General features: G+C 40.2%; 1 protein-coding gene across 1 annotated transcript in view; it reads right to left on the bottom strand.

The window, feature by feature from the left end:
- LOC101286759 (glycine N-acyltransferase) overlaps positions 1-23,478 on the bottom strand; it is a 29,266-nt gene extending 5,788 nt beyond the window's left edge. The window contains exons 1-4 of the mRNA XM_004264156.3: positions 23,227-23,478; positions 17,556-17,651; positions 13,908-14,015; positions 1,165-1,291 (exon numbers count right to left, since the gene is read on the bottom strand). Coding sequence (XP_004264204.1) covers positions 1,165-1,291; positions 13,908-14,015; positions 17,556-17,633 — 313 coding nt within the window. The 5' untranslated portion in view covers positions 17,634-17,651; positions 23,227-23,478. The remainder of the gene's footprint in view (positions 1-1,164; positions 1,292-13,907; positions 14,016-17,555; positions 17,652-23,226) is intronic.
- Positions 23,479-25,936: the final 2,458 nt, after the last annotated feature.

Below are 25,936 nucleotides of genomic sequence, written 5' to 3'. Positions count from 1 at the left end.
GCATGTGGGATCTTCCCGGACTGGGGCACGAACCAGTGTCCCCTGCATCGGCAGGCGGACTTTCAACCACTGCGCCACCAGGGAAGCCCTAATCCTTATTTTTATATATAAGGAAACTGATCCACAGAGAGTTTGTTCCTTGCCTTAGATCACATAACTACTAACAGGCCCAACAAGGTCACAATTTTAGGTAGTCTGACTCCAGAGAATACTTTTTTTTTTTTTTCTGGCCGCACAATAGCTTGGGAGATCTTTGTTGTGGAATCTTAGTTCCCCGACCAGGGATCGAACCTGGGCCAGGCCTCTGGCAGTGAGAGCACAGAGTCCTAACCACTGGACCGCCAGGGAATTCCCAAATACATTCTTAACTACTAAATTCCTCCTTCGTAAATAAGACAATGATAAAACGGAGATGAGACAGAAGGAAAGCTCTGCTCCCATATTCAATCTCCCTAATAGATCCTGGAATAAACCACGAATCCTTAGCTATTAAGAAATTATGTTATTCATGATTTCCTATGTAAACCCCATGTACTGCAGTCTTCAAGTTCTAATTCACTATTGTTGGAGGAGCTCATCAAGAAGACGTGCTACCTGTTGACTCATGAGCTGGACCCAGGCAATTGGAGGTTCCCCACTCCCTCCCCTCCTTGGAAGGTGCTTCCCACTTGCCTTCCCAGCTCCCAGAAGCTGCTCCAAGGACACAGCCTTGAGATTGAAATGTGGTGTTGAGATATCTGGATTGGGTACATGACTGAACCCAGTTAAGGCCACTATATAAATGTTTAAGATTTTGGCAGGTGGCTGAGGTGATATACTCATCCTGCAGTCTCCTGCAGGAAACAAGCCTGGAAGTTCCCCTGCTTATTAAACTTGCCACCTACCAATCGGAAGTGGTTTGCCCCTTTCTTAGGCCTCTCCTTGCCATACATGTACATGGGGGCTGGTTTCAGATTTCACCTGGGAAGCTCCCAAATAAGTTTGTGAACTAACAACTATGGAGGTAGTGGTGGCAGCTGAGAGAAAGAATGGACAGCAGGCTGAGTGTCTAGGACTTGGAGTAAAGATATAGAGGATGTAGGGCTGTAATTCGAAATGAAAAGTGACACTACAGATACAGACATGGGAGATCTCAGTAGCCAGCACACATCCCAGTTCCCTTACTTTGAATCTGCAAATGTTGCTTCCAGTTGATGACTTCTGGCAAACCAAGTAATTCCTGACATTTCTTAGGGTCCTTGGAGTAGACTTGGTAAGTATTGGTGTAGTGATCAAGGTCATCTGTCATCTCCTGTTTGGGTTGGGAAAAGTAGAATCAACCAAAATGCTTGTATTTAGTGATTGCCATATTCGTTTTCAGGGTTCCATTATCTTATGACACTTTTAAATACTAAAATATTAGCTTTTTCGTTGTATTGACTTTATTGAAGGATTATTTACATTATGAGATCAAGTCAAGGACTCCCTGATTCAATTAAAAATGAAAAATGTCCTGAACAAAACTACTCCTAACTCAGTTATTGCTTTAAATTTTCAAACCAAGCAAAAATGATCCATTTAAAATTATTTTTCTATCCCTCCATGAAACTCATTAAGAAGCTTGAAAAAGGGGCTTCGCTGGTGGCGGAGTGGTTGAGAGTCCGCCTGCCGATGCAGGGGACATGGGTTCGTGCCCCGGTCCGGGAGGATCCTGCGTGCCGTGCAGCGGCTGGGCCCGTGAGCCATGGCCGCTGGGCCTGCGCGTTCGGAGCCTGTGCTCCGCAACGGGAGAGGCCACAACAGTGAGAGGCGCGCGTACCGTAAAATAATAATAATAATAAAAAACTTCCAAGGGGGAAGAAAGTTTATTTAAAGAAATAATGGCTGAGGACTTCCCAAATCTTGAGAGAAATTTGGATACACAAGTTTATGAAGCTCGTAGGTCACCAGTCAACTTAAAGAGAACCTCTCTTAGACACATTATAATAAAACTGTCAAAACCCCCCAAAAGGCTATCAGCAGATTTCTCAGAGACCTTGCAAGCCATGAGAAGATGGGGGCAATATATTCAAAGTGCTGAAAGAAATAAACTGCCAACCAAAAATACTTTACCCAGCAAAGTTGTTCTTCAGAAAAGATAGCAAGATATCATTTTTAATATCTTGCTATCACTATTTGTTTGTGATATTTGTTTTTTTATTGGACATCTATTAACAAATTATTGTAGCTATAGATATTTTAATATTTTGTCCTTTAATCTTTATACTTGAGTTAAGTGGCTAAAAACCATATTACTATATGAGAGTATTCTGAATCTGACTATATGCTTACTTTTACCAGTATGCTGTATATTTTCATATGTTTTTGTTACTAATTAGCATCCTTTCCTTTCAGCTTGAAGAACTCCTTTTAGCTTTTCTTTTTTTTTTTTTAAGAAAGAATTGGAACATTTTTTTCGATGTTTCACTAACTTTCACGAACAAACAAAAACTGAGGAAGTTCATCACCAGAAGACCTGCCTTATAAGAAATACTGAAAGGGGAACAGTTCTCAGAGCTTTCTGAGATGCTCTTCCCAGGTTATAATCCTCAAATTTGGCTTGAATAAAGTGTTCTTAAAAAAAAAAAAAAAAAGACTCGACTTCCGGGAAGATGGCGGAAGAGTAAGACGCGGAGATCACCTTCCTCCCCACAGATACACCAGAAATACATCTACGCGTGGAACAACTCCTACGGAGCACCTACCGAACGCTGGCAGAAGACCTCAGACCTCCCAAAAGGCAAGGAGCCCCCCACGTACCTGGTTAGGGCAAAAGAAAAAACTAAACAGAGACAAAAGGATAGGGACGGGTCCTGCACCAGCGGGAGAGAGCTGTGAAGGAGGAAAAGTGTCCACACACTAGGAAGCCCCTTCGCGGGTGGAGACTTCGGGAGGCGGAGTGGGGGAGCTTGGGAGCCGCGGAGGAGAGCACAGCAACAGGGGTGCGGAGGGCAAAGCGGACAGATTCCAGCGCAGAGGATCGGGCCGACCGGAACTCACCAGCCGAGAGGCTTGTCTGCTCGCCCGCCGGGGCGGGCGGGACTGGGAGCTGAGGCTCCGGCTTTTGTCGGAGCGCCGGGAGAGGACTGAGGTTGGCGGCGTGAACACAGCCTGCAGGGCGTTAGTGCACCGCGGCTAGCCGGGAGAGAGTCCGGGGAAAAGTCTGGACCTGCCGAAGAGGCAAGAGACTTTTACGTCCCTCTTTGTTTCCTGGTGCGCGAGGAGAGGGGATTAAGAGCGCTGCTTAAAGGAGCTCCAGGGACGGGCGCGAGCCGCGGCTAAAAGTGCGGAGCCCAGAGACAGACATGAGACGCTAAGGCCGCTGCTGCCGCCACCAGGAGGCCTGCGCGCGAACACAGGTCACTAGCCACACGCCCTTCCGGGGAGCCTGTGCAGCCTGCCACTGCCAGGGTCCCGGGATCCAGGGACAACTCCCCCGGGGGAACGCACGGCACGCCTCAGGCTGCAACGTCACAACGGCCTCTGCCGCCGCAGGCCCGCCCCGCACTCCGTGACCCTCCCTACCCCCCGGCCTGAGTGAGCCAGAGCCTCCGAATCAGCGGCTCCTTTAACCCCGTCCTGTCTGAGCAAAGAACAGACGCCCTCCAGCGACCTACACGCACAGGCGGGGCCAAATCCAAAGCTGAGCCCCTGGGAACTGTGAGAACAAAGAAGAGAAAGGGAAATCTCTCCCAGCAGCCTCAGGAGCAGCGGATTAAAGCTCCACAATCAACTTGATATACCCTGCATCTGTGGAATACCTGAATAGACAAGGAATCATCCCAAATTAAGGAGCGGTGTGGATGAAAGGCTCTTGGTGCTGCAGTCAGGAGTCAGTGCTGTGCCTCTGAGGTGGGAGAGCCAACTTCAGGACACTGGTCCACAAGAGGCCTCCCAGCTGCACATAATATCAAACAGCAAAAATCTCCAAGAGATCTCCATCTCAACGCCAGCACCCAGCTTCACTCAACGACCAGCAAGCTACAGTGCTGGACATCCTATGCCAAACAACTAGCAAGACAGGAACACAACCCCACCCATTAGCAGAGGGGCTGCCCAAAATCATAATAAGTCTACAGACACCCCAAAACACACCACCAGACGTGGACCTGCCCACCAGAAAGACAAGATCCAGCCTCATCCACCAGAACACAGGCACTAGTACCCTCCACCAGGAAGCCTACACAACCCACTGAACCAACCTTAGCCACTGGGGACAGACACAAAAAACAACAGGAACTACAAACCTTCAGCCTGCAAAAAAGGAGACCCCAAACACAGTAAGATAAGCAAAATGAAGAGACAGAAAAACACACAGCAGATGAAGGAGCAAGATAAAAACCCACCAGACCTAACAAATGAAGAGGAAATAGGCAGTCTAACTGAAAAAGAATTCAGAATAATGATAGTAAGGTTGATCCGAAATCTTGGAGATAGAATGGACAGTAGAATGGACAAAATGCAAGAATCAGTTAACAAGGACCTAGAAGAACTAAAGATGAAACAAGCAACGATGAACAACACAATAAATGAAATTAAAAGTACTCTAGATGGGATCAATAGCAGAATAACTGAAGCAGAAGAACGGATAAGTGACCTGGAAGATAAAATAGTGGAAATAACTACTGCAGAGCAGAATAAAGAAAAAAGAATGAAAAGAACTGAGGACAGTCTCAGAGACCTCTGGGACAACATTAAACGCACCAACATTCGAATTATAGGGGTTCCAGAAGAAGAAGAGAAAAAGAAAGGGACTGAGAAAATATTTGAAGAGATTATAGTTGAAAACTTCCCTAATATGGGAAAGGAAATAGTTAATCAAGTCCAGGAAGCACAGAGAGTCCCATACAGGATAAATCCAAGGAGAAATATGCCAAGACACATATTAATCAAACTGTCAAAAATTAAATACAAAGAAAACATATTAAAAGCAGCAAGGGAAAAACAACAAATAACACACAAGGGAATCCCCATAAGGTTAACAGCTGATCTTTCAGCAGAAACTCTGCAAGGCAGAAGGGAGTGGCAGGACATATTGAAAGTGTTGAAGGAGAAAAACCTACAACCAAGATTACTCTACCCAGCAAGGATCTCATTCAGATTTGATGGAGAAATTAAAACCTTTACAGACAAGCAAAAGCTGAGAGAGTTCAGCACCACCAAACCAGCTCTACAACAACTGCTAAAGGAACTTCTCTAGGCAAGAAACACAAAAGAAGGAAAAGACCTACAATAACAAACCCAAAACAATTAAGAAAATGGGAATGGGAACACACATATTGATAATTACCTTAAATGTAAATGGACTAAATGCTCCCACCAAAAGACACAGATTGGCTGAATGGATACAAAAACAAGACCCATATATTTGCTGTCTACAAGAGACCTACTTCAGACCTAGAGACACATACAGACTGAAAGTAAGGGGATGGAAAAAGGTATTTCATGCAAATGGAAACCAAAAGAAAGCTGGAGTAGCAATTCTCATATCAGACAAAATAGACTTTAAAACAAAGACTATTAGAAGAGACAAAGAAGGACACTACGTAATGATCAAGGGATCGATCCAAGAGGAAGATATAACAATTGTCAATATTTATGCACCCAACATAGGTGCACCTCAATACATAAGGCAAATACTGACAACCATAAAAGGGGAAATCGACAGTAACACATTCATAGTAGGGGACTTTAACACCCCACTTTCACCAATGGACAGATCATCCAAAATGAAAATAAATAAGGAAACACAAACTTTAAATGATACATTAAACGAGATGGAGTTAATTGATATTTATAAGATATTCCATCCAAAAACAACAGAATACACATTTTTCTCAAGTGCTCATGGAACATTCTCCAGGATAGATCATATCTTGGGTCACAAATCAAGCCTTGGTAAATTTAAGAAAATTGAAATTGTATCAAGTATCTTTTCCGACCACAACGCTATGAGACTCGATATCAATTACAGGAGAAGATCTGTAAAAAATACAAACACATGGAGGCTAAACAATATACTACTTAATAACGAAGTGATCACTGAAGAAATCAAAGAGGAAATCAAAAAATACCTAGAAACAAATGACAATGGAGACACGACGACTCCAAATCTATGGGATGCAGCAAAAGCAGTTCTAAGGGGGAAGTTTATAGCAATACAAGCCCACCTTAAGAAGCAGGAAACATCTCGAATAAACAACCTAACCTTGCACCTAAAGCAATTAGAGAAAGAAGAACAAAAAAACCCCAAAGTTAACAGGAGGAAAGAAATCATAAAAATCAGATCAGAAATAAATGAAAAAGAAATGAAGGAAACGATAGCAAAGATCAATAAAACTAAAAGCTGGTTCTTTGAAAGGATAAACAAAATTGATAAACCATTAGCCAGACTCATCAAGAAAAAAAGGGAGAAGACTCAAATTAATAGAATTAGAAATGAAAAAGGAGAAGTAACAACTGACACTGCAGAAATACAAAAGATCATGAGAGATTACTACAAGCAACTCTATGCCAATAAAATGGACAACCTGGAAGAAATGGACAAATTCTTAGAAAGGCACAACCTTCCAAGACTGAATCAGGAAGAAAGAGAAAATATGAACAGACCAATCACAAGCACTGAAATTGAAACTGTGATTAAAAATCTTCCAACAAGCAAAAGCCCAGGACCAGATGGCTTCACAGGCGAATTCTATCAAACATTTAGAGAAGAGCTATCACCTATCCTTCTCAGACTCTTCCAAAATATAGCAGAGGGAGGAACACTCCCCAACTCATTCTACGAGGCCATCATCACCCTGATACCAAAACCAGACAAGGATGTCACAAAGAAAGAAAACTACAGGCCAATATCACTGATGAACATAGATGCAAAGATCCTCAACAAAATACTAGCAAACAGAATCCAACAGCACATTAAACGGATCATACACCATGATCAAGTGGGGTTTATTCCAGGAATGCAAGGATTCTTCAATATACGCAAATCAATCAACGTGATACACCATATTAACAAATTGAAGGAGAAAAACCATATGATCATCTCAATAGATGCAGAGAAAGCTTTTGACAAAATTCAACACCCATTTATGATAAAAACCCTGCAGAAAGTAGGCATAGAGGGAACTTTCCTCAACATAATAAAGGCCATATATGACAAACCCACAGCCAACATCGTCCTCAATGGTGAAAAACTGAAAGCATTTCCACTAAGATCAGGAACAAGACAAGGTTGCCCACTCTCACCACTCTTATTCAACATAGTTTTGGAAGTTTTAGCCACAGCAATCAGAGAAGAAAAGGAAATAAAAGGAATCCAAATCGGAAAAGAAGAAGTAAAGCTGTCACTGTTTGCAGATGACATGATACTATACATAGAGAATCCTAAAGATGCTACCAGAAAACTACTAGAGCTAATCAATGAATTTGGTAAAGTAGCAGGATACAAAATTAATGCACAGAAATCTCTGGCATTCCTATACCCTAAGGATGAAAAATCTGAAAGTGACATCAAGAAAACACTCCCATTTACCATGGCAACAAAAAGAATAAAATACCTAGGAATAAATCTACCTAAGGAGACAAAAGACCTGTATGCAGAAAATTATAAGGCACTGATGAAAGAAATTAAAGATGATACAAATAGATGGAGAGATATACCATGTTCTTGGATTGGAAGAATCAAAATTGTGAAAATGACTCTACTACCCAAAGCAATCTACAGATTCAATGCAATCCCTATGAAACTACCACTGGCCTTTTTCACAGAACTAGAACAAAAAATTTCACAATTTGTATGGAAACGCAAAAGACCCCGAATAGCCAAAGCAATCTTGAGAACGAAAAATGGAGCTGGAGGAATCAGGCTTCCTGACTTCAGACTATACTACAAAGCTACAGTAATCAAGACAGTATGGTACTGGCACAAAAAACAGAAATATAGATCAATGGAACAGGATAGAAAGCCCAGAGATAAACCCACACACATATGGTCACCTTATCTTTGACAAAGGAGGCAGGAATGTACAGTGGAGAAAGGACAGCCTATTCAATAAGTGGTGCTGGGAAAACTGGACAGCTACATGTAAAAGTATGAGATTAGATCACTCCCTAACACCATACACAAAAATAAGCTCAAAATGGATTAAAGACCTAAATGTAAGGCCAGAAACTATCAAACTCTTAGAGGAAGACATAGGCAGAACACTCTATGACATAAATCACAGCAAGGTCCTTTTTGACCCACCTCCTAGAGAAATGGAAATAAAAACAAAAGTAAACAAATGGGACCTAATGAAACTTAAAAGCTTTTGCGCAGCAAAGGAAACCATAAAGAAGACCAAAAGACAACCCTCAGAATGGGAGAAAATATTTGCAAATGAAGCAACTGACAAAGGATTAATCTCCAAAATTTATAAGCAGCTCATGCAGCTTAATAACAAAAAAACAAACAACCCAATCCAAAAATGGGCAGAAGACCTAAATAGACATTTCTCCAAAGAAGATATACAGACTGCCAACAAACACATGAAAGAATGCTCAACATCACTAATCATTAGAGAAATGCAAATCAAAACTACAATGAGATATCATCTCACACCAGTCAGAATGGCCATCATCAAAAAATCTAGAAACAATAAATGCTGGAGAGGGTGTGGAGAAAAGGGAACCCTCTTGCACTGTTGGTGGGAATGTAAATTGATACAGCCACTGTGGAGAACAGTATGGAGATTCCTTAAAAAGCTACAAATAGAACTACCATATGACCCAGCAATCCCACTACTGGGCATATACCCTGAGAAAACCATAATTCAAAAAGAGTCATGTACCAAAATGTTCATTGCAGCTCTATTTACAATAGCCCAGAGATGGAAACAACCTAAGTGTCCATCATCGGATGAATGGGTAAAGAAGATGTGGCACATATATACAATGGAATATTACTCAGCCATAAAAAGAGACGAAATTGAGCTATTTGTAATGAGGTGGATAGACCTAGAGTCTGTCATACAGAGTGAAGTAAGTCAGAAAGAGAGAGACAAATACCGTATGCTAAAACATATATATGGAATTTAAGAAAAAAAAAATGTCATGAAAAACCTACGGGTGAAACAGGAATAAAGACACAGACTTACTACAGAATGGACTTGAGGCTATGGGGAGGGGGAAGGGTAAATGGTGACAAAGCGATAAAGAGGCATGGACATATATACACTACCAAACGTAAGGTAGATAGCTAGTGGGAAGCAGCCGCATAGCACAGGGAGATCAGCTCGGTGCTTTGTGACCGCCTGGAGGGGTGGGATAGGGAGGGTGGGAGGGAGGGAGACGCAAGCGGGAAGAGATATGGGAACATATGTATATATATAACTGATTCATTTTGTTGTGAAGCTGAAACTAACATACCATTGTAAAGCAATTATACTCCAATAAAGATGTTTAAAAAGAAAAAAAAAAAAAAAAAAGAAATGACCAAAGGAGTTCTTCACACTGAAAGGAAAGGATGCTAATTAGTAACATAAAAACATATGAAAATATACAGCATACTGGTAAAAGTAAGCATATAGTCAGATTCAGAATATTCTCATATAGTAATGTTATGGTTTTTAGCCACTTAACTCTAGTATAAAGATTAAAGGACAAAATATTAAAATATCTATAGCTACAATAATTTGTTACTGGATATCCAATATAAAAAATATATAAATAGTGACATTTAAAAACATAAAATGGAGGGAGCAAAAGGATAGAGTTTTTGTATGCAATCAAAGTTAAATTGTTATCAGAGTAAAATAGACTGTTATATTTATAATATGTTTTACATAAGCCTCATGGTATCACAAAGCAAAAACCTACAGTAGATTTACAAAAGATAAGAGAAAAGAATCAAAGTTTACCGCCACAGAAAATCATCAGTTCACAAAGGAAAGTTGCAAGAGGAAGAAAGGAACAAGAGGACTACAAAACAGCAGAAAACAATAGGGTGGCATTAATAAGTTCTTACCTGTCAATAAGTACTCTAAGTGTAAATTGATTCAATTCTCCAATCAAAATATATAGAGTAGCTAGATGGATTAAAAAAAAAAAAAAGATCAACTCTGTGTTGCCTACGAGACTTTAAGCTTTAAGGAAACACATAGGCTCAAAGTGAAGGGATGAAAACGGCATACCATACAAATAGAAACCAAAAGAGAGCAGGAATAGCTACATTTGTATCAGACAATATAGACTTTAAGCCAAGAATGATAACAAGAGAAAAAAGAAGGCTATTACAGAACTTTTTTTTTTTTTTTCGGTACGCGGGCCTCTCACTGGTGTGGCCTCTCCCGTTGCGGAGCACAGGCTCCAGACACGCAGGCTCAGCGGCCATGGCTCACGGGCCCAGCCGCTCCGTGGCATGTGGGATCTTCCCGGACCGGGGCACGAACCCGTGTCCCCTGCATCGGCAGGCAGACTCTCAACCACTGCGCCACCAAGGAAGCCCTATTACAGAACTTTGATGAAAGAAATTGAAGAAGACATAAACAAATGGAAAGATATACATTTGGATTTATGGTTAATGAATTGGTTAAGGTTTCATGGATTGAAAGAATTAATTTTGTTAAAATAATCATATTACCCAAAGCCATCTGTAGATTCAATGCAACCTCTATCAAAATTCCAATAGCATTTTCACAGAAATAGAAAAAAAAATCCTAAAACTTATATGGAACCACAAAAGATTGACTAGACAAAGCAATCCTGAGAAATAAGAACAAATATGGAGGCTTCATACTTTCTGATTTCAAACTATACTACAAAGCTGTAGAAATCAAAGCAGTAAGGTATTGGCATGAAAATAGACACATAGACAAATGGAATGGAATTGAGAGCCCAGAAATAAGCTCTCACATATATGATCAACTAATATTTGACAAGGGAGCCAAGAACACTCAATCAGGAAAGAATAGTCTCTTTAATAAATGGTATTGGGAAAGCTTAATAAGCACTTGCAGAAGAACGAATCTTACACCACTCAAAAAGTTAACTCAAAATGGACTGAAGCCTTAAACATAAGTACTGAAACTTTAAAAACCTAGAAGAAAATATAGAGATAAAGCTCCTTGACATTGGTCTTAGCAATGATGTTTTGGATATGACACCAAAAGCACAAGTAAAGAAGGCAAAAAATCAACAATTGGGACTACATCAAACTAAAAAGCTTCTGCACAGCAAAAGAAAAAATCAACAAAATGAAGAGACACCTATCAAATGGGAGAAAATACTTTCAAATCACATATCAGACAAGGGGTTAGTACCCAAAACATATTTTAAAAACTCATACAATATAATATAAAAAACCCCAAACAATCCCATTAAAAATGGGCAGAAGAATTGACATACAAATGGCCAACAGATACATGAAAAAGTGCTTTACATTACTAATTATCAGGTAAATGCAAATCAAGACCACATACATACCAGAATGGTTATCATCAAAAGGACAAGAGATGGGCTTCCCTGGTGGCGCAGTGGTTAGGGGTCTGCCTGCTGGTGCGGGGGACATGGGTTCGAGCCCTGGTCTGGGAGGATCCCACATGCTGCAGAGCAACTGGGCCCGTGAGTCACAACTACTGAGCCTGCGCGGCTGGAGCCTGTGCTCCGCAACAAGAGAGGCCACTATAGTGAGAGGCCCGCACACCGCGATGAAGAGTGGCCCCCGCTTGCCACAACTAAAGAAAGCCCTCGCACGGAAACGAAGACCCAACACAGCCAAAAATAAACATACAAATAAATAAATTAATTTTTTTAAAAAAAGAAAAGGACAGAGATAACAAGTACTGGGGAAGCTCTGGAGAAAAGGGAGCCCTGTGCACTGTTGGTGGGAATGTAAATTGGTGTAGCCCTATGTAAACAGTATGGAGATTCCTCCAAAAATTGAAAATAGAACTGTCATATGAATCAGGAATCCCATTCTGGGTATATAGCCAAAGCAAATGAAAACAGGATCTCAAAGAGATACCTGCACTCCATGTTCATTGCAACATTATTCACAATAGCCAAAATATGGGGAAAAAAATGAATGGATAAAGAAAATGTAGCATATCTTTACAATGGAATTTCAGTCAGCCACAAGAAAGAAGCAACTCCTGCCATTTGTGCCAACATGGATAGACCTTGTAGGCGTTATGCTAAGTGAAATCAGACAGAGGAAGACAAATACTGTATGATCTTCTTTATGTGTGGAATCTTAAAAAGCTGAATCATAGATACAGAGAGTTGGATGGTGGTTACTAGAGGCTGGGGAGGCCTAGGTGGGGGAAACACGGAGATATCAAAAGGTACAAACTTCTAGTTTGTACCAGATAAATAAATTCTGAGGATCTAATATACAGTATGGGGATTATAGTTAACAAGGCTGTATTATATACAGTTGACCCTTGAACAATGCAGGGGTTATGGACCCCAACGCTCCATGCAATTGAAAATCTGCACATATAGCTTTACAGTCAGCCCTTGTATCTGCTGTTCTGCATCCACAGATTCAACCGTCCTCAGGTGGTGTCGTACTGTAGCATGTAATTATTGAAAAGAATCTGCATATAAGTGGACTCGTGCAGTTCAAGCCCATGTTGTTCAAGGGTCAACTGTACTTGAAAGTCTCCAAGAAAGTAGATCTTGAATGTTTTCACCAAAAAAAAAAGAAATGGTAATTATGTGACCTGATGGAGTGTTAGCTAAAGCTATGGTGGGAATCATTTAATGATATATGTGTATCAAATCTACACATTGTACATTTTATACTTACAAAATCTTATATGTCAATAATCGCTCGTAAAGCTGGACAACTCTTATTTTTAAGACTGTATTTTTGAAAGTAGCTCAGGTTTCTATCAATAATTAAAAGTCTTCATTTTCAGATTATTTAATTTGGTTATTTTGAATAATATTTCTTACCAATTTCACTTCTATATAAGTTCTATAAAATACACTTACATTAAAATTTTAGATTTTTACTTGATATTTTAAAATATCATTATATGTTTTATTTTTGAAATGTCTTAGCTATTCAATTTCACTAATTAAAAAATTATCATACACTATGTAAATGACAATTCCAACTATGTCATTTGCTCCTCAGTTTTCCTTAGTTCACTCATTATTTCAGACCTTATGCCTTGCAACTATTTCCTCTGCTTTGAGGGCAGTCCTTCCCTGCCACCATGTAAAAAATCTTATTTGCCTTCAACATCCAGTTTTGGTAAAATTTCTACTAAGAAGCATTTCTGATCCTCTCCCTGCAACCTCTACCACATATAGTCTTTTTCCTGCCCTGTTTTATTTGCTTTATTGATGACAGTAGGTTATAACACCCTGCAGTCTCTCAATGGGAAGACAGTATCACAATGAGAAGTTTTGAGTTAGCATGAATGAGTTGGTGTGGTTTCAAAACTGGTGTTTTTAAAAGGTAGGAAATATTTTTTTCCCCTTGGGTTAAGGGTTTAAAATGGGTTTCATTTATTACAATGCAGAATTCTAGCCTGGGAAATTCTCCTTTGATACCTTTAACAAAAGTGACCATCTACATAATCCTACATTACCACAACCTCCCACTGGTTGCCTCTTTTCCCACAACCTGTTCAAGAAATGACAAAGTGTGTTTGGTCTTAAGCAGCAGCAGGATGCTATCTGTGTTTTGATCCTGCCTGTTTCACACGACGCTGTAATTTACCTGTGTATTTATCTATAATCTCCTCCAGGCTGTGGGCTTTTTGAGGACAAGGACTTGTTAACCAACACCTCGATTCATTTCTATAATCCCAGGGTCTACCACATTGCCAGGTGCATGGTAAGCACATAGCAAATACGAACATACATGCATATTCATTCCACATCTGGCACCTTACCTGCTCCTGAGGGCGGATAACCACTGTATTAAAATCAGGCCACCTGTCCACCAGGGCCTGTAGCTTGAAAGGGTTTCCCTGGTTCATGTGGAAGGTGGTCCCATAAACCTGCAGTATCCGGACAAAGTGAGAGGGTCAGCTTATTAGGAAGAGATGGCAAAGTGCCTTGTTTGATCAGGACAAGGTTTATTTCTATGAAATAATGAAATTTTTTGATTGGAAGGCACCTAATGAGAATTTCTGCAGACCGTTTTTTAGGTTCTAATTTTTGCCCCAATAACTATATCTTTAAAAAATATTCATATAGGGCTTCCCTGGTGGCGCAGTGGTTGGGAGTCCACCTGCCGATGCAGGGGACACGGGTTCGTGCCCCGGTCCGGGAAGATCCCACATGCTGCGGAGCTGCTGGGCCCGTGAGCCATGGCCACTGAGCCTGCGCGTCCAGAGCCTGTGCTCCGCAACGGGAGCGGCCACAGCAGTGAGAGGCACGCGTACCACACACACACAAAAAAAAATACCAGGGCTTCCCTGGTGGCGCAGTGGTTGGGAGTCCGCCTGCCTATGTAGGGGACACGGGTTCTTGCCCCGGTCCGTGAAGATCCCAAGTGCCGCGCAGCGGCTGGGCCCGTGAGCCATGGCCGCTGGGCATGCGCGTCCGGAGCCTGTGCTCCGCAGCGGGAGGGGCCACAGCAGTGAGAGGCCCGCGTACCGCAAAAAAAAAATTATATATATATATATATATATATATATATTCATATAGAAAATATTCAGACCAATGAAACTTATGAATAAAAGTTATGAACTCTCCCATTGTAGAATTTAATAAAATCTTTAATAAATTTCCTTCTATTCATGTACACACACAACAAACTTCACAAAAAATGAAAAATATCAGATACACTCCACTCCAGGTGTTTCCAACTTTTCAGTGTAAACAATGACCCTTCAAAGAATATCTTTTTGCAGAAATCTTTGCATATGTACCTGATATTTGCTTAGGGGAGGTTTTTAGAAGGGAGATTGCTGGGCCTAAAGTTATCTACATGCTTAAGGCTTTTTAACATATATTTTTAAATTATCCTCTGGTAAAGGTAAATATTTCCTACCAATATGTGGAGGCTATAGTAATTAAAGGTCAGGGACAATTGTCTCTTTGGTCCTTTTATAGCAAATAAAAATAAAGCCAGATAGTCTACCCGTAGAAGAATGCTTAGCTTTCTCTTCCCCAGAGTAAAAGGATGGTTTACAAATGGTTAAGATTGAGAAAAGTGAATAGATTCAACTCACCCCAAATTATGCCAGGCCTTTCAAAGCATTAGCCTCACATAAGATGCATCCACAATTCACCCCACTGTAAATTTATGGTCTGATGTGTAATAACAGTGGCTAATATTTGCATATCTTCTCCGTGTGCAAGGCACAGTTCCACCTGCTCAACATAAAGTCTTCTCATCCTGACAATAACCCCAAGAGGTTAGAGCTCTCATTACTCCCTTCTTTTTATTTTGGCTGCGTGGCTTGTGGGATCTTAGTTCCCCCACCAGGGATCGAACCCAGGCCCTGGGCAGTGAAAGCACCAAGTCCTAACCGTGGGTCACCAGGGAAGTCCCTCATTACTCCCTTTTTGTATGAGAAAACAAAAGCATGTAAAAGTTAAGCGATGTGGTGTCGACATATAGCTTGACGGTGGAAGAGGCAGGCACAGACCCAGACAGGCTGGATGCTGAGTCTGCCCTTTTAGCCACAGAACCAATGCGATGTCACTGTCATCAACCTAACTCCCATGGTAGGATTAGGGTGCATGTTCTTGACAAAACTAATAATAGAAATTGAAATATGTAACTTTATCGACCAATGTCCAAGGCGTTATGCCCAGTGGATGAGCATAATGGTTAGTACTTGGCTTCAAGGGTTAACCTGCCTGGAATAAAACCCTGGCCACTTACTGTGTGAACTTGGTAAAGTGCAGAGACCTAGTGTCTCTGTGCCGGTAGAATACCACAACCAGGGTTCTGACATTGATACGGTCAAGATGTGGAACGGTTTCATCATCACGGGGATCACTCGTATTGCTCTTTAGAGTCACACCCATTACCCTCCACTGCTCACGTCCTCCTTCACCTCCAGCAACCATCAATCTCTTCTCCACTTCTATAATTTTGTTATTTCAAGAATTTTATATTAATGGACTCATGTAGCATGTCATCCCTTGGGATTGGCTTTTTTTTTACTCAGCATAATTTTCTGGAGCGTCGTCCAGATTGTGGCAGGTATCAATAGGTCATTTCTTCTTTGTCGTTTAGTAGCATTCCACAGTATGGATGTACCACCGTTCATTTAGCCATTCGCCTATGGAAGGACATCTGAGTTGTTTTGACTATTATGGATAAGGTTGTTATAGACATTCATGTGCATAGTTTTGTGTGAAAATAAACTTGTATTTGTCTGGGGCAAATGCGCAGGACTGTAATTGCTGGTTGTGTGCTGGTTGCAAGGTTAGTTAGAAACTTACAAATTGCTTTTCAAGCGTGGCTGTACCGTCTCACATTCCCACCAACAATACATGAGAGGTCCAGTTTCTCGTCATCCTTGACAGCATCTGAAGTGGAGGACCTATTTTGCTCAAAGCATACAGGTAGGCTCAGGTGAGTTGAAATTGGGTAAATGGATTATATTTCTGGCCTCCACAGTAACCAGTTGGGCAAGTTATTTAAGTTTCCTTCGTCAGATGCATCATCTACAACATAGGGAGAAGAGTGACACCCTCCTCATATGGGAGTTTTGAAGTTTATATGAGTTCACAGATAAAGCCCAGTGGCTGGGATGAATGTAAGGGCTGTAAGTGCTTTTTATTGCCACTAATGGACTGCGCTGGCGTTGTTCTGACCTCGAGGTCCCCATTGGTGCCGGTGCTGGGCAGTGGTTGCATGTGACTTGAGATTCTATCTTTAGGTGTAAAAGGAGCTTTTAAAAAGCAGTTTAGGGACTTCCCTGGCGGTCCAGTGGTTAGGACTCCACGCTTTCACTGCCAAGGGCTTGGGTTCAATCCTGGGTCGGGGAACTAAGATTCCACAAGATGCATGGCCAAAACATAAAACATGAAAGAAAAGCATTTTACTCGTTTCATCAATCCTCTGCATGTTAGAAATGAAAATGTAAGTGAAATGTGCATGAACCCAGCCAGTCCGTAACCGATATTCGCTGCAAGGAAAAACGAGTAGTGTGCGGCCATTTCTAGGTCTCCTCCGCGGACAGAGCATAATCTTCCGGATTTCAAAGACATAGGAGTTGACCGACTAAATGTTCCAAGAAGGCACATGGTGGTTAACCTTGCCTTGGGCACAAATGTGTAAAAATTAGTATGTACTTAGATCAACCTTTTAAAGAGAAATCAAGGAAATGTTTTTGAGTCTGCAGAGAGCGTTTTTTTGGCCACTTAAAAGTATCAGACGAGTCATATTACTGAGACCTGTTTCCTCTTCTGGGACATGAGAACAATAGACCTCCCTTGCCAAGAGGTGCTATGTGAGATGCAGCATGAGTGAGTTCCTGCCACAGAATGGGTGCTCAGTAAAAGCTCATTCTCTTTCTCACCTCTATTACAAGAAGACGCAACCATTTGGTTCCCTAAGAATGTCCCATGCTCACCTTTAAGGACTCAGGGAGGCTCTTCCTTAAGTATTTTTCTAGCATCTGCAGCATCTGTGGACCCTGTAAGTGGAGCATCTTCGCAGGTACCTTAGCCTAGAGAGAAGACCAAGAAACAGCCAGGAATGAGAAGATACTGAACCAATAGAAATAGATTGGCACACATTTACCTGAACCTTAGAAGATAACAGGTGAGATAAATTTGCCTAGAAAACTGCTTTGGGAGAGGGGGAGAAAGTATAGTCACCATAGATTTCTAGCCTTACTATGAAGGACAGGAGTTTAGAAGGGCATCATAAAAGTCCTGAAAGGGCCACCTCATAGAAGACACAAAGAAACAAGCACTGAAGATTCTATCCTAATACCTACGTCCAAGCCCTCCTTCAGTGCCTTTTATTGGTGTCACTGTCATTAAAGTCCTCACCAACTCCAAGGAAGGATGAGACGGGCAGAAAGTACAGGATTCTCTTTCTGATAATTTTCACTTCACTTTCTTATACTACCCTGAATTTTAGTCATTAAAGACACATATATTTTAACAAACATATTCTTTTTTTAAATTGAAGTATAGTTGATTTACAATGCTATGTTAATTTCTGCTGTACAGCAAAGTGATTCAGATATATATATATATATATTTAAAATATTCTTTTCCATTGTGGTTTATCATAGGATATTGAATATAGTTCCCTGTGCTATACAGTAGGACCTTGTTGTTTATCCATTCTGTATATAATAGTTTACATCTGCTAACCCCAACCTCCCACTCCATCCCTCCCTTTGCCCCGTCCCCCTTGGCAACCACAAGTCTGTTCTCTATGTCTGTGAGTCTGTTTCTGTTTCATAAATAGGTTCATTTGTGTCATATTTTAGATTCCACATAGAAGTGATATCATATGGTATTTGTCTTTCTCTTTCTGACTTACTTCACTTAGTATAATAATCTCTATTTACACCTATGTTGCTGTGAATGGCATTATTTCATTCTTTTTTATGGCTGAGTAATATCCCATTGTATATATACCACATCTTCTTTATCCATTCATCTGTTGATGGACATTTAGGTTGTTTCCCTGCCTTGGCTATTGTGAATAGTGCTGCTATGAACATAGGGCTGCCTGTATCTTTTTGAATTAGAGCTTTCTCTGGATATATGCCCAGGAGTGGGATTGTTGGATCATATGGTAATTCTATTTTTAGTTTTCTAAGGAACCTCCATACTGTTTTCCATAGTGGCTGTACCAACTTACATTCCCACCAACAGTGTACAAGGGTTGCCTTTTCTCCACATTCTCTCCAGCATTTGTTATTTGTAAAGTTTTTAATGGTGGCCATTCTGACTGGTGTGAGGTGATATCTCATTGTAGTTTTGATTTGCATTTCTCTAATGATTAGTGATGTTGAGCATCTTTTCATGTGCCTGTTGACCATTTGTATTTCTTCTTTGGAGAATCGTCTATTTAGGTTTTCTGCCCATTTTTCGATTGGGTTTTTTTTTTGGTTGTTGTTGTTATAGAGTTGTATGAGCTGTTTGTATATTTTGGAAATTAAACCCCGTCGGTCACATCGAACAAACAGATTCTTTAAATATGCAAGTGCATCTTTGTCCATGATTATCCCAATGTCACCATTAACAAGCTATGTAATCTTCAAAAAGTTACTTGACTTCCTTGTTCCTTGGTTTCCTCATTAATAAATCCTCTGGAAGGAGATCCTATCTTAGAAAATTGCTATGAGAATTAAATGAATGAATACATATTAAGTGCATAGAAAAATTTCCAGCATATATTAACTCAAAATGTTATTATTTTTATTATTGTTATTATTAATATTGTCCCTGGCCGTTAACTACACAGTAATTCAAATCAGTCCATTGGGTTGTTCTTCTGTATTGAAGGAATGGGATGTAACTTAAACACAGACCACGATACGAACATCTTCAGTTAGAATAGTGCCCTGGGAAGAATCATAGACGTGAGGATTAAATGAAGTAATCCACGCACTGGCACCAAATGAATGAAAAAGTGCATGTAAAACTCTTAGCAGAGTGCCTAGCAGAGAATAATATTAATACGTCATTATTATTATCATTCCCTGAAGGAAGCAGGAAAAATGTAGATGGATGTACTTAGTCCTTTTGTGCTGAGGCACTTCACCTTTCCAGATCTCTGTCCAGCATGTTCTTGGCTTTCTTCTTTTTAGGAACATATGCCCTTTGGCATGGTCAGTTAAGATACAGACTTGTAGAGATGGAACCAGTGTTGCTTACTTTCAATGGGAAAATGCTTATGGTTCCAAAGATCTCATTTACCTTTTGGAACCTGCTGTGTGAACAGATTTGAGATTGCTTGAATGAGTGAATATTCTTGACTTTTCCATGTGTATATCCTGCCCCACACTCCCAGGTGCTCTCCAGTTCTTTGGGGACCAACAGGCCATTTTGTTCCCTATGTTCACTTATTGGTTTGACGAGAGGAGAGTCTTTGACAGCATTACTATAGCTGTGGTTATATCTTTTAAAAATACATTTATTGTTGAATAATTTAAATGGGCATAATTAAAAGCATATGTAGGGTACAATTCTATGGGTTTGACACATGTGTATGCCTATGAAACCATCACCACCTTTCATCCCCTGTGTTTCTTGATTTCTCTTTGTAGTCACTTGCTCCCCAGTGCTAGCCTACTGAGGAACTGATCAGCTATCACTATGGATTAGTTTGCCTTATATTGAATATAATGTAATCATACTATGTACTTTTCATGTGGTATAATGATGTTAAGATTAAAACAATTTGATCACGTAACAGTTGTTTGTTAATTTTTATTTCTGAGTATTATTTCATTGTAGAAATATACTACAATTTATTTATCCATCCATCTGTTGATAGGTGTTTGGGTTGTTTCTTTTCTTTCCTTTTTTTTTTTTTTTTTTTACGGTATGCGGGCCTCTCACTGTTGTGGCCTCTCCCGTTGCGGAGCACAGGCTCCGGACGCGCAGGCTCAGTGGCCATGGCTCACGGGCCCAGCCGCTCTGCGGCATGTGGGATCCTCACGGACCGGGGCACGAACCGGTGTCCCCTGCATCGGCAGGCGGACTCTCAACCACTGCGCCACCAGGGAAGCCCTCTTTTCTTTCCTTTTTTTGGATATAATAAGTAGAACTACAATGGATATTCATATAAAATCTTTGTAGTGGTTATATGTTTTCACTTATCTCAGGTAGAAACCTAGGAGTGGAATAGCTGGATTGAATGGAAAGTATATGTTTAACTATATAAGAAACGGCTAAACAGTGTTTTCTAAGTAGTTGTTTCATTTTACATTCCTACCAGCAAACCATGAGAGTTCCAATTACTCCACACTTCAACAATGCTTTGGACTGTTGGTCTTTTTATCTTTTAATTTATTATTATTTTTTAAAAGTTTATTTTATATTGGAATGTATTTGACTTACAGTGTTGTATTGCTTTCAGGTGTACAGCAAACTGACTCAGTTATACATATACATATATTTATTCTTATTCAGATTCTTTTCCCATATAAATTATTACAGAATATTGAGTAGAGTTCCCTTTGCTATACAGTAGGTCCTTGTTGATTATCTGTTTTATACATAGTAGTGTGTATCTGCTAATCCCAAACTTCTAATTTATCCCTCCACCCACACCTTTCCCCTTCGGTAACCATAAATTTGTTTTCTAAGTCTGTGAGTCTGTTTCTGTTTTGTAAATAAGTTCTTTTGTATCATTTTCGGACTGCTGGTCTCTTAAATTTTAGCTAAACTATGGATGTGAAGAGTTATCTCATTGTGGTTTTAATTTACCTTTTCATGATGACACTTTACTGGTAATTCATGTTCTTTTTAAAAACTTCTTGATCAGTTTAGAGCAGGGTTCCTTACATTTAGCACTACTTCTATTGCAGCCCAGACAATTCTTCGCTGTGGGAAGCAATTCTGTGTACTGTAGAACATACAGTAATGTCCCTGGCCTCTACCCACTAGCCATCAGTAGTAACACCTCCACTCTCAATTGTGAAAAACAAAAATGTCTCCAGACATTGGCTCCATCTCCTTGAGAGCCTCAGGATAGTGGAAGTCTAACATTCCGAGAGGCAAATGTGACCTTTTATCCAGAAGCATCTTGTAAGAGGTAAAATGAAGCAGAAGAGGCAAAATGAGCTTGATGCCAAATTTCTGGGGTTGTAACATTGTTATAATACCTGCAAATCACATAATGTGAGACTGCTCTGCATATAGGCATGCACACATACACACAGTGGAAAGTACCACCACCGCCACCAACAAACATATTGTCCAGTTAATAGGATAGACTGAAACCTGAAGAGTCTCTAGAACACTGTACAGTCAGGGTGAGCTTTTAGCTTTGGCAAAGGGCAAAGTCCACAGTTCAGACCCAGCCTTTGCCTTATTGGAAATGTTTGTAAAATGTTGAACAATTCTAACAGAGAAAACGAGTTCTAAAGAATAGTTTTATAAAACAACATTAACAAATAGGAACAAACAAGACACAATCTTGATGTCTAGCACTAGGATAAGATTACATAAATTATGATCTCTTAGTATGCTGCAACTCTAGGAACCATTAACATAGTAACTGACACACACACACACATATACACAGGAGAATACTAAAATAAAAGGAGAAAATGTAGAACATAAAACAGTACGTAATTCCTGATTATAATACGTAAATCTTTGCTTACACATATTCTATATGCAACATATACGAGAATTTTAAGGATGTAGAAAGATAAATTTAGAAGGGAAAATAAAATATTGAAAGACATTTTATGGGGGCTTCCCTGGTGGTGCACTGGTTAAGAATCCACCTGCCAATGCAGGGGACATGGGTTCGAGCCCTGGTCCAGTAAGATCCCACATGCCGCAAAGCAACTAAGCCCGTGAGCCACAACTACTGAGCCTGCGCTCTGGAGCCCGCAAGCCACAACTACTGACGCCTGTGAGCCTAGAGCCCGTGCTCCGCAACAAGAGAAGCCACCGCAATAAGAAGCTCGGGCACTGCAACGGAGAATAGCCCCTGCTGGCCACAGCTAGAGAAAGCCTGCGCGCAGCAACGAAGACCCAACAGAGCCAAAAATAAATTTAAAAATAAAAAGACATTTTATGGCCGTAGCATTATTGATAAAGTCTTTTAAATTAACTTTCTTCTTCACATGATTTGAATTACCTGTAAATCTGGCCTGCATTCTAGTCCACATTCCTCTGCATATTTCCTCTTTGACTTTGAACAGACGACTTCACTTTCCTGGTTAACCTTTATCTAAAGAAAAAGCTACCTCCTTTAGAAAGTTTCCTAAAGGACTAAATAGAACGATGTTTGCTTAGTATCTCGGCACATTAGGTGCTAGATAAATGTTACTTGGATCAGCATTCTTCCTTGCAAATGTTATTACTTTTCCACTCACCCACCAGCTTCCCAAATCCCTCCATATCATTTATCTGCTTAGAACGAAACCTGGTTTAATCCTTCCAAGAATTTTTTTCCACAGTACACCTGCTGTATGCAGAGTACCTGCAATGCATTATTTCTCAAATTGGATAGACTCCCTTTTCTTCAACCTAAGTGTCAATAAATAAGCTTGGCCCTTCATTTGGAAACCAGCAGGAGCGTTTGATTTTTACCACCTTGTCGTGAGAGGAAAATGAGGAGGCAGGTGTCACAAAGCAGCGATTCTCTCCAATGAGAGGAGTCCTCACCTCGTCTCCACGAAGAAAGGTCCCCAGGAACAAATGAGAAGCAGCAGACTTTTCCAGAATATGAACTTCCCTTTACCCTGGCAAGTACAGCCAGGAACTGCAAAGTGTGTTTAGGTAATTTTTCTACAGAAATAGCTAAATTGAAGCTGTTGAAGTAGACCTTGTCTATTTAAAAGCAGCGAGGAGAAACTTCAACTGTTAGCTGGTGTGGAATCCAGTGGCACCTGGTCCCTCCCTCTGGGTCACATGTTCTGCTGCCTCTGCAAATTTGGGAGTCTGATTGTAACTAAGGGTTTGTATTCTCATCCTACCATTTACCAGCTGTGTGTCTTTGACCAAGTCGTCTAATCTCTCTGTGCCTCTGTTTCCTCATCTATAGGTGAGGTAAATAATACTACCTACTCTCACTAGGTTGTGGGTTTTTTTTTTCCAATTTTCTTATAAATTTTATTTTGTTATTTATTTATTTACTTTATTTTTTATTGGAGTATAGTTGATTTACAATGTTGTGTTAGTTTCAGGTGTACAGCAAAGTGAATAGGTTTTCATATATATATACTTACTCTTTTATAGATTCTTTTCCCATATAGGTCATTACGGAGTACTGAGCAGAGTTCCCTGTGCTATACAGCAGGTCCTTATTAGTTATCTATCTTATATAAAATAGTGTGTGTATGTCAATCCTAATCTCCCAATTTATCCCTCCCTAGGTTTTTGTTTTTTTAAGTTAAATGGGCTAACATTTGTGAAATGCTTAGGTAAGTGCCTGACAAATATAAAATGTATATTAATGTCTCTTAAATGAAACAAAGCAAAACAAAATTACCGTCATGTAGGGTAAGCTGCATATGTAAATATCTCTCAAAATATTTAGTGAAATACTTTTTCCCTGTGGTTATGGACCCAGCCCCTTTTGATATGATCATTCTATTGTGACACAATGAAGAGAAGAATGTCAGAAACAGGTGACATGTTGTCCTACTACACCATCCTACACAGTTATACACAGTGTGAGATTTTCCTAGAAGCTTCCTCACCAAATTCCTCATTTATGTTGACTCAAGGCGGCCGTTCCTAACTAGCTCATTATATATAAGCGAAGATGCACACGTCACAATGTTAGATAAGGTTTTGCCTTAATTTGGGATTCCTGGTATTCAAGGAAAACAAATTCATGTTAAAACATTGTCTGTAGTCAGATAGCATACAGAATGTATCTTGCAAACGGAGATAGAGGTATGGGGGCAAATTACTTTTACAGTGTCAGGGAACTAACTTAGGAAAAGAAACAGTTTCCTGTTGTAAAAGCATAGAAAGCCAGGGAGACTTTTATTTATCTTACACATAGATTGTTCCAGCTTTCCTTTGGTGTTAATCCACTGTGTTTGCAATGGCACAGATTCTTACCAGTCAGCCAAAGAAAACTCAAGACTGTTCCATTATCCTTAACTCTGTGGGCTAAAGAACATCAACTAGTTTGAGATGGCTGCATAGATTGAAGTGTGTTCTTTATTATGATAGTCATTATGAAGGACAGTCACAGATGACCACTTGCAGCTAGAGGTGTCCCATCAGCTAACAGGTATAACTCCAGGTGTACTTGACAGTTCCAGGCTCTTTGAAAGGACCCATAGTACACTGGGGGAGTCGGGGAGGAAATACACTGGGATGGTCTTAACTAAGATTCCCACAGTCCTGGCTTAGAAGAGAAGAACCTGATTCCCTCATAGGATAAGAAGCCAGGAGCCTCTCCTAAGGTGGGGTTACATTTATTATTTCTGTAGGTGTTCCATATCTGGGTTATATCATGAAGAACACTTCCTGCTCCTCAGGAATATTTGTATGTCTGTCTTTACAGCACAAGCAATTTTCTTTTCATAGTATTGTCCAAAAAGTGTATCATCATTGATAAAATTAATGTAATACAGTTTAGTACAATCCTCATTTTTTTTTATGTCTAAGAAATTTTAACCTTTTATCATTTCATTAGGAATAACTCAAGGTTTCAAATGTCTGAGTGTTTGGAACTTAATTTGTAGTATTACTGCAAAGGAAATACCTCTGAACATTGATAAAGGGCTAGTCTGACTGAGGGTTGGAGTGATTCAAATGATTAGGTTGAATGACAGTATTTTATAATCTTGATCAAGTTTGGTCGATTCTTATCAACAAGACTTTCCAAAAGTATTTTTCCAGCAAACATTCCATGAATGTTTATTCATAGTATCTTACTAATATTCCTAAAGGCTAGTAGTTGATCAGAGTATCATTTTTTTAAAACATTCTGAAATCATATTTTTATTGGTTTTAACAAGATTTATAACCTACTCAAAAATGCAATAGAGTGGGCACCATAAAACAAATTTTTTAAAAAATTATTCATTTATTTTTGGCTGCATTGGGTCTTCGTTGCTGCGTGTGGGCTTTCTCTATTTGTGGCGAGCGAGGGCTACTCTTTGTTGTGGTGCACGGGCTTCTCATTGCGGTGGCTTCTCTTGTTGTGGAGCATGGGCTCTAGGTGCGTGGACTTCAGTAGTTGTGACACATGGGCTCAGTAGGTGTGGCTCACAGGCTCTAGAGCGCAGGCTCAGTAGTTGTTGCGCACGGGCTTAGTTGCTCTGCGGCATGTGGGATCTTC

This window comes from Orcinus orca, chromosome 8, assembly GCF_937001465.1.
Source record: "Orcinus orca chromosome 8, mOrcOrc1.1, whole genome shotgun sequence".
NCBI lineage: Eukaryota > Metazoa > Chordata > Mammalia > Artiodactyla > Delphinidae > Orcinus > Orcinus orca.
This window is presented reverse-complemented; position numbering and strand designations above follow the sequence as displayed.